The 8,960-nt window shown below is 38.3% G+C and overlaps 1 protein-coding gene across 1 annotated transcript in view; it reads right to left on the bottom strand.

Moving 5' to 3' along the window:
• LOC107286364 overlaps nt 1-8,156 on the bottom strand; it is a gene marked incomplete in the record, with an annotated part of 28,674 nt that extends 20,518 nt beyond the window's left edge. Inside the window, 8 exon segments of the mRNA XM_015814720.2 lie at nt 2,268-2,424; nt 4,050-4,183; nt 4,347-4,464; nt 4,828-4,989; nt 5,655-5,783; nt 5,886-6,034; nt 7,249-7,493; nt 8,009-8,156. Of these exon segments, the coding sequence (XP_015670206.1) occupies nt 2,268-2,424; nt 4,050-4,183; nt 4,347-4,464; nt 4,828-4,989; nt 5,655-5,783; nt 5,886-6,034; nt 7,249-7,493; nt 8,009-8,116 (1,202 nt within the window).
• Nucleotides 8,157-8,960: the final 804 nt, after the last annotated feature.

The raw sequence follows: 8,960 nt of genomic DNA on the forward strand, positions 1-8,960 counted from the left end.
ACACTGGAAGTTTTTAAGAAGAGACTGGACAGCCATTTGTCTGAAATGGTGTAGGGTTCCTGCCTGAGCAGGGGGTTGGACTCGATGACCTCCAAGGTCCCTTCCAACTTTATTATTATTATTATTATTATTATTATTATTATTATTATTATTATTATTATTATTATTATTATTATTATTATTATTATTATTATTATCTTACAGTCCTGATATTGCCTGGACATCTCAAAGTTCCCATGCTGGAGAAGTTCAGCCAAGTGTTCTCAAAAACCACTTCCAAATTTCGGATGTTTAGCAGTTGCAGTACTTTTAAAGAAGGTGCAGAGAATCAGTCATCCTCTGGATCATGAAAATCAATCACAGCTTTTGGATTATGATGACAGCTGTAGGATTAAAACTGCTGCCTGCCATTAAGAACTGTGGGAAAGGTCCGGGGAAGATGGCTGGATTTAGTTCCCACTAAAGAAGTTAATCATGCTTAAAGTCCAGTGGATTTCAGTGGAAAATAGATTCATTCAACAGTCTGAGTCCAATCTGGTATCTTTTCAAATGATAAAAATGACAGTGGGAGAGACATTTGAATGAGTAGGAGCTAGTCAAGATTCAGACTGTTATTCCAAGAAAGGACTGGCAAATAGAAAGTAATAATAATAATAAAGTTGGAAGGGACCTTGGAGGTCATCGAGTCCAACCCCCTGCTCAGGCAGGTAACCCTATACCATTTCGGACAAATGGCTGTCCAGTCTCTTCTTAAAAAATTCCAGTGTTGGAGCATTCACCACTTCTGGAGGCAGGTTGTTCCATTGGTTAATTGTTCTAACTGTCAGGAAGTTTCTCCTTAGTTCTAAGTTGCTTCTCTCCTTGATCAGTTTCTATCCGTTGCTTCTCGTCCTGCCTTCAGGCGCCTTGGAGAATAGCTTGACTCCCTCTTCTTTGTGGCAGCCCCTGAGATATTCCTTTCTTATCTCCAGTCATCTTTGCTTAATGCCATCATTGGAAGTGGCTCAAATGGAAGAAGAGATTAAGAAGCGGTAGGGTTTTGTTCCAATATTAAGTATGAAGAGTGGGCAAATCAGGGAATATCTGTTTCCATTTGTTGCTTTGGATTTGTGATCTGATTCAGTTTGGATTTCCAGATTTGACTGAGTTGCATATCCAAACTGAATTACTGAATCTGTTTGGATTTCAGAATCAAATAAGGAACTCTTTTTCTACTCAGAAGATTTGGAGACTCGTGATTTTATTCTATTTGCTTGATTGCTTTGAAAAAAAAAAACCTGATTAAATTCAACCGCATTTACTTTCAATCAAATATTCAAGCAGAATATTCACACATTTGTACTGGGCATTAAAAGAACCTTATGGGAAATATACTTTGCTTTACATGATCATATCAATGTAAGCAGAACTGAAACATGAGAATCTCTAGCATGTTGTGTTACTCCAGGATAGAAGCTGATTGGATCAGCAGCAGATGTTGCTAGTCAAGGGAAATCTATGTTATACTTTCATGCTCTATCACAGTGATGGCAAACCTTTTAGAGACCGAGTGCCCAAACTGCAACCCAAAACCCACTTATTTATCGCCGGGTGCCAGCTGGGCGTGGCCCACTGGGTGGGCATGGCTGTGGTGGTTATGGCAGATTGGTTGGGTGTGGCCAAGGTGGGTGTGATCACCTCAATATTGCTCATGGGGAGGGACGCCTGTGGGGGCCGGGCAGGGTTGGGGGAGATCCAGGGGGTCTCTGGCAGGTGGGGCGGTGGGCAGGAGGCTCATCCTGTGGGGTGAGGCAAGGCAAGGTGAGGCAGGGCGGAGGTGCCATTGTCACAAGGCAAGGTGAGGCAGGGGCTGGGGCGGCTGCTGCCTGACACCATCGGCCCTTGCACACAGAGGCCAGTGAGCGCATGGGTGCTGGGATGCATCCACCCATGTGGGACCTCGGCGAGTTAGTGGGCAGTTGGTTGAAGAGGGACGGTTGCCATTTCCGGGGCACGGCGAGCGTGCACACAGAGAGGTCTCTGAGTGCCGCCTCTGGCATGCGTGCCATAGGTTCGCCACCACTGCTCTATCGTGTACAATAGGCCTTGAGCTTGGATCGCAGTGCATGGCCACCATTTTGCAGATTTTGACCTCTTTTGTTTATCATCTTACTGCCACACTATTATATACTACATTTCAATTAAATATTGCTTATTAAAGATTAATATCTCAAGACTAACCACATAGTAAGCAAGTCATATTAAGATCACAGAACACTGAGCCATACCTCCAATACTTGTTCCCAATGAAAAAATAGGTCTTCCCAGCTTCTGGATCACTGAATACAGCATCAATTTTCTTCACATTTCTTGGTAATCCCAATCTGTAAATGCTTTGAGCCTGGGCAATTATATCATATCCACTTACAACCCAATATCTGTTTCCTAAAAAGAGACGGAGTAATATTAAATGTAATTATATTTTTTGATACTGTTAGGCTTTCCTCAAGTTTGCTTAAGAAAATTATTATTTCAATATTGAAAAAAATGATCACTTCTGAGCCTTGTCATGTTTCCCACTGTTACATGCAGCATCTGGAGAAACCGGATACTAGTTTTAAAAGAAAGCTGAAGCTTTTTTAGACGCTCCAAATTCTATACATGGGCATTCACAGCTCAGGGGTCTGTATGTCTATTTCTAGCAATAAATACTTGTTAGGAAGGAAGGGGAATCCTTTGTTCTCTATGGATTTGACACCATCCTAACTTAAAAAAAAAAAAAAAGTGGCAGCTGTAGGGAGTTAGGATCTGGCTTAGATCTTTTCGGCAGGCTGAAATTCAGTTCTGCATTGCCAGCGGAGCTATCTTGATAAAATGCAAAGAAAAACCAGAAGACAAGCTGGAAAATTAGGCAGAGGGAGCGCAGGAGAAGACAAGAACTGAGTTATCTGCCCTCCAGTCACACTAAAGAAGTGCCAGCACAAAGTCAGACTAGGCTATGAGTAGTTCTGAATAATTTACCAACTGGGATAAATTCAGACAATGTAGTAAACCATAATGTGAAGTGTGTGTGTGTGTGTGTGGGTGTTTGGCTTTTGGCTTAATATGATCACTGAAACCAGTTACTAGGTTGTATGACTTAGCATAAGCCAGTGCTTTTTAACATGTGGTTCTAAGTCCATTGGGGGTCCCTCCCCCAAGGCCCTATCAAAGATCCACCAAACCAAAATTATTTCCCAGCCTATGTTAAAAAAAATAATACAATTTTAAAATACACACTCCGCTAGAGAAAAGTTCCCCGGTGACTGACCCAGATTGGATCCTGCAATATTATTCTGGGACGCGTATATTCGCCTTCATTCACCACAGTTTTAAAAGCCCATCAAACAAGTTGACAAGTAGTAGCGACAATGAATGCTTCATTTTTTAATTGTTAATATGATAAATATTGATAAATATAACCCAGATAAACAAAAGCTCTTTTGGGGTCCTCCATAATTTTTAAATGTGGAAAGAGTTCCTAAGAGAAGAACAATTAAGAAACACTAGATAGAATAACCTAAAAAAAAAAAAAGACTAACAAAGTAGACATTGGTTTATTGAACAAACAAAGGATCCCCTTTTTTTCCTAACAACTCCCCCCCCCCCTATGGTAAGAGCAAGTCTTGATAAATTTATAAGGCAGTAAAGGCAAGGAGATCAAGGAGAGAAGCAATAAATCAAGGAGAGAAGCAACTAATCAAGGAGAGAAGCAACCTAGAACTAAGGAGAAACTTCCTGACAGTTAGAACAGTGGAACAACCTGCCTCCAGAAGCGGTGAATGCTCCAACATTGGAAGTTTTTAAGAAGAAACTGGACAGCCATTTGTCCAAAATGGTATAGGGTTACCTGCCTTGGACTTGATGACCTCCAAGGTCCCTTCCATCATCATCATCATCATCATCATCATCATCATCATCATCATCATCATCATCATCATCATCATCATCATCATCATCATCATCATTATTATTATTATTATTATTATTATTATTATTATTATTATTATTATTATGTTTTCATTACTCACCTTTAAAAAGGAAAATGTTATCTTGCACAAAGTTCTCATAAGCAGCATCAATATTGGAAGGCAGAGTTGGCCAGAAAAGAGAAATGAAATACAGATCCACATAGGACACCTGAGGATGTTTACGCCAGAAATGCCTAATTGTAAAAAAGAAGTGGCATATTACCAAATGTGGCATCTTTTCAAAGAGGGAAAATTTAGATGGAGTTCCATATCATAAAAATAATATAAGGGTCGTATCCCATTTATTGGGAAAAATATTACTCAAACTCTAAGAATTATTTTAAGAATGCAACTCACCTGCCTTTAAAGAACAAATATTCTCCACGCATGGTGGTAACAGCATCAAAAGTAGTCTTAGCAGAACACGCTTCTGGTGTAGAGGGCCCTGTTGGCTGTATTGAGCTGTCTGTTTTTCCTAAATAATAATAAAAACATGATATGGAAGCTATCAAATAGATACTAAAAACAATTGTATCAAGATTTGCTTTCTTAATGTTAGTGTTTGGAGTAGTACAAATTCCAATGTGTATTTGCTGATAGTGGGAAATTCTAGCTATAATAAAATTAATTATGACACTGTTTTAAGGAATATAACTGGGAAGAATAAGCTAGTTACAAGTTACAGAAAATTTTCTTTTGGAAATCCTACTTAAATGAACAGGATTTTGCAGTTAGTGATGCTTGCACTGCTTTACAAATATTCATTTACATTTAGTAGTCAAGTTGCAATAGGCAGGCTTTTGCATTCAATTTAGGATTTGATTTCTCTTGGTCTTACCATAGATTGCTTGAATGCCATTGATATCATCCTGCGGAAGACGAAATAATTTTGGCGCTGTGTAGGAGTAGGTAGGATACATCAAGGCCCCAATATCCGTGGAATGAGACAGACCCAACGAATGGCCAAACTCATGAGCAGCAACAAGAAACAGGTTGCGGCCTAGAAAAAAAAAAGAAAGAGAAAATCCTTTTTGTAGAAAGCAATAAGAAATTCATAACTGATCTACTCCTTCCTCAGATTAAAAAAAAAATAAACAAAATTCAACATTTAGCATGTAAAGAAAAAGGAATAGTCCCATCAAGATTTAGCAATCATAGTTGACAGGGAAGGGGAAGGGGTTGGTTCCCTCCCACGACCTGTATAGGCAATTAAAACATGTTTCATTTGTCTCAAAAAAAAGCAACAAACGTTTTTGTTTGTAAACTTCATTTCCATTTCTTGAAACAGAACAAAGTTGCTGCAGAAGGCACTGTGGATTGAGGAGATAAATCTGAAGACTTGGGGGCATGGGAAGAGAAATGCTAAACTTTTTATGGAAGGGAAACCATACAGGATTTGAATTAGAACTGGGTTTAATTTCTGTACCATTCAGCCTGCTCAATGATTGCCAACTACCTGCGATAACTACTGTTTTACAGTTTAAGTAAAATTGTAATTCCTAGTCATGTTCATCCAGGTTCTTGGGGGGTTGTAGCCCATATTGGAGAAACTAGCAGATATTTCCAGGTCTACCATCTCATCTGGCTGCATCTGTAGATAAATCTCAGGTGCTTATATCCTTGCATAATCTATATGTTTACAGTTCAAGAATGATTTAGATGTACCTCTTGGGCCATCTTTTGTCCAAAATTCTTCTTCATCAAAATGAGCATCTCCCCCAATGTTTTTGCCTGGTTGAAAAGCATGTGCCAGGATTCCATCGGGACCATCAAAAGGAGAATTATCACCATGGTCTAAATGTAGAAGAAGTAAAGAGTTCAGTTAGGCAGTTAATTTTTGCTTAAACAGTGGTTCCTGAAACCAGACTCGGCTCAGGGGTAAACCTATGTGGTTACCTCTGGTGTTGAAAGAGATCATGATATCTGCTTCATCATCATAGATTCTTGTGAAAGTCAGAGGTGACACATTGCTCCAGACTTCAAATGCTTTTCTGATGGCTTCATCTGTATCAGATGGATGCATATCTGAAGTGTAGCTTACAATCCTTTAAAATGAAACAGGAATAAATTATTAGGCAGCCACAAGAGTGGTCTATCTAAACCAGCATTGGAGATATTGAGTCACACCAGCTTTCCAAGATTCCAGAGTTATCCCAATTCGGTCAGAGCCTGCAGGAAAGGATTGGTTTACATAGAAAGTAATGCTTTCTTACTGAATCTAAAATTTATTTTATGTATATCCCACCTTTATTATTTGTATAATAACTCAAGGGGGTGAACATATCAAACACACTTTCCTCCTCCTACTTTCCCCAAACAATAACCCTGCAAGGTGAGTTGTGCTGAGAGAGAATAACTGGCCCAAATTTACCTAGCCAGCTTTCATGGCTAAGGTAGGATTTGAACTCATTCATGGTTTCCAACTTTCTAGTCTGTTGCTTTAGCCATTAGACCTAAGTGGCTCAAATGGAAATTGATCTTATTCAATAAAGACTTTCTAATTTCTCTTTATAAGGGCTTAAAGCAATACGCTTCTTTCCATTTAACAACAACAACAATAATAATAAAGGCAGAACTAACAATGAATTGATCCCAGTGAGCAGAAAGGGATCTCTTTTTCACTTTTAGGGTCCTGATTTAATTTGCTGCTCTGAACTTTCTCTTTGGGTTTCCTTTTTTAAAAACAATGAATACTGTACTAAATTAAAAGGCATTTAGATGTGATTTGGTGCAAATGTTGCCTCTTTTCCAGCCACAGGTTGTTTTTGAGATTCTCCTCGATGTGATGGCCCATATCTGCTTCCAGCTAAATCGATATTAAAGCTTTTACTTGACTGATAAGCATTCCCTTATTTCAGAAAGAAAATACTGTGTGTTAAAGAGAGGCCAGGCTGATCCCTGACATACTAAATAGGAATTCTGCTTCCGAATATCTCCTAGTCTTAAATAAGCTCTTGAAAATGCAAAATGTGCTATGAAATAAAGTTTGGAAAACATTAATAGAAATTTCTCCTCACTAAATGGACTGGATGTCAAGATCAATCAAAGCTCATATTTTTTATTGATGCAGGGGCATCTGCTGGAAGGAGGCTCAAAAAAGGGAAGATGGCAGACACAATCATGTGACATACACTTAAAAGGGGTGTGGCTTCAATCATGTGATTGCGGTTTTGATTTTTTGTCTTATCCTCCTCCCCCGATACCCCTACTTGTATGTTAAGCTGATACCTGCTAAAAAAAAGTACCTCAATCCTTTTACCTGTAGGTAATACTGGTTTTCTCCCATTTAGGATTGCCATCTGTAAGAACAAATGACCCCAAGTCAGGTACGCCACACCTGGGCTTCTTCATCATTGCCAAAGTTTTCAGGTCAGCCTTTCCAGTCACATTCAGGCCAAAAAATTCTTGCATTTTTTTGAGATTTTTAGTCAATATTTCATTTTCATCCATACGGATCTTAGGGCTTCTCTCATCGTTGGATTGGTAGAAGTTTTTTAAGTATTTCTGTTAGGAAACAAAAGTAAAGTTACTCTGAATTTTAAAAAAATAAGCTAAAATGAAAAGAAACTAAGCGAGGGAAAAATTGATGGAATTCTAGGGTTCTCAGATTCTTTCTAGTAATACATATGATCATTAATAACATAAAATAATATCCAGCATATCGAAAAATCATTCTATGGTTTTGGGGAAATGGATGAATATTCTTCCCATAAATTTGAAGGCTAAAGGTCCAAAAAATAAAGTTCACTTAAAAAAAAACAACTCCTAAAGAGATTTAGCTTTTTTAATGATGGTGCAAATTTAAGGAGGATAGTCTGTTTTGCAGAAATGAACCCTAATCCGTTAAGTAATTAAATTAATGAACAAAGTATGTGTAAAAAGATGAGACACATCTCACAAGACACAAAGGTAAATATGATATCAATGGGGGGGAAATTAGTTGAGGAGAGAAAAGTTAAAATTAGACTTCAGTATCATTAGAGAACAGCTAACATTTCAGCAATTTTGAGTATATTTACCTTCACTAAATTCATGTCAGCATCACTGACTGGTGAATTCACTGGAACGGCAAAAGCAGAAAAGTTGCAGGTGAGAAGCAGGAACACCCAAACTGAGAGACCTGTCATAGTTAAAATCACTGCAGACACTTCCAGTTGTATAAAATATTTATTCCCTTTGAATGTTTCTGGGTTTCAACCATCCTCAGTTTATATAGAAGTTGAAAACTTATCTCTGCTCTGACTCATTATCCTCTGATTGGCAACCCAACGAAGGACTCATCCTTGAGCAATAACATTTTCACAACTCCTTATGTTAATTAAAAAAAAGCAAAAGTTTTTTTCCCCAGTTATGAGAACATACTCAAATAGTAACGCTTAACATTATCTTCACCTTACACAGGTCTCACTACTGGAGGCTAAAAGTTAAAATAAAGATAGAATTTGCAAGAAAGAGGGATAATCCTGTGATGGGCATCTCATTTAGTTTGTTGGTCTTTCACAGAGATTTCCTCTCCATACTCCCAGGAAACCCACCTTATTTTACTGGTGTTTAGGGTGAGTTTAGAAAGGAGGAAGATATGTATAAGACCTCATAACTAGTCAGAGAATTCTGGAGTTGGAATAGGTCATTGAGGCCACAGAGTCTAACACTCTGCTGAGTACAAGAATCCAAAATATTTGAGACAGATGGATTTCTAATCTTTGCTTGAATCTACTACTTTTCTGGGCAATTGGTTCACTGCTGGATTTTAGGTTAGGGATTTTTAAAAATCTTCCAAGAAAATTCATGCCTCTTTTTGCAGTCACATCCCACTTTGGTTTCTAATTAATTACTATACCAAGATCTATACCAAGGATACCAAGATACAATACCAAGATAAAGAACGGTTGCTGGAATTGGGTATGTCTAGTTTAATGAAGAGAAGGACGAGGGGGGACATGATAGCAATGTTCCAATATCTCAGGGGCT

The sequence above is a fragment of the Protobothrops mucrosquamatus genome, unplaced genomic scaffold (genome assembly GCF_001527695.2).
Source record: "Protobothrops mucrosquamatus isolate PMUCROS unplaced genomic scaffold, P.Mucros_1.0 scaffold277, whole genome shotgun sequence".
Taxonomy (NCBI): domain Eukaryota; kingdom Metazoa; phylum Chordata; class Lepidosauria; order Squamata; family Viperidae; genus Protobothrops; species Protobothrops mucrosquamatus.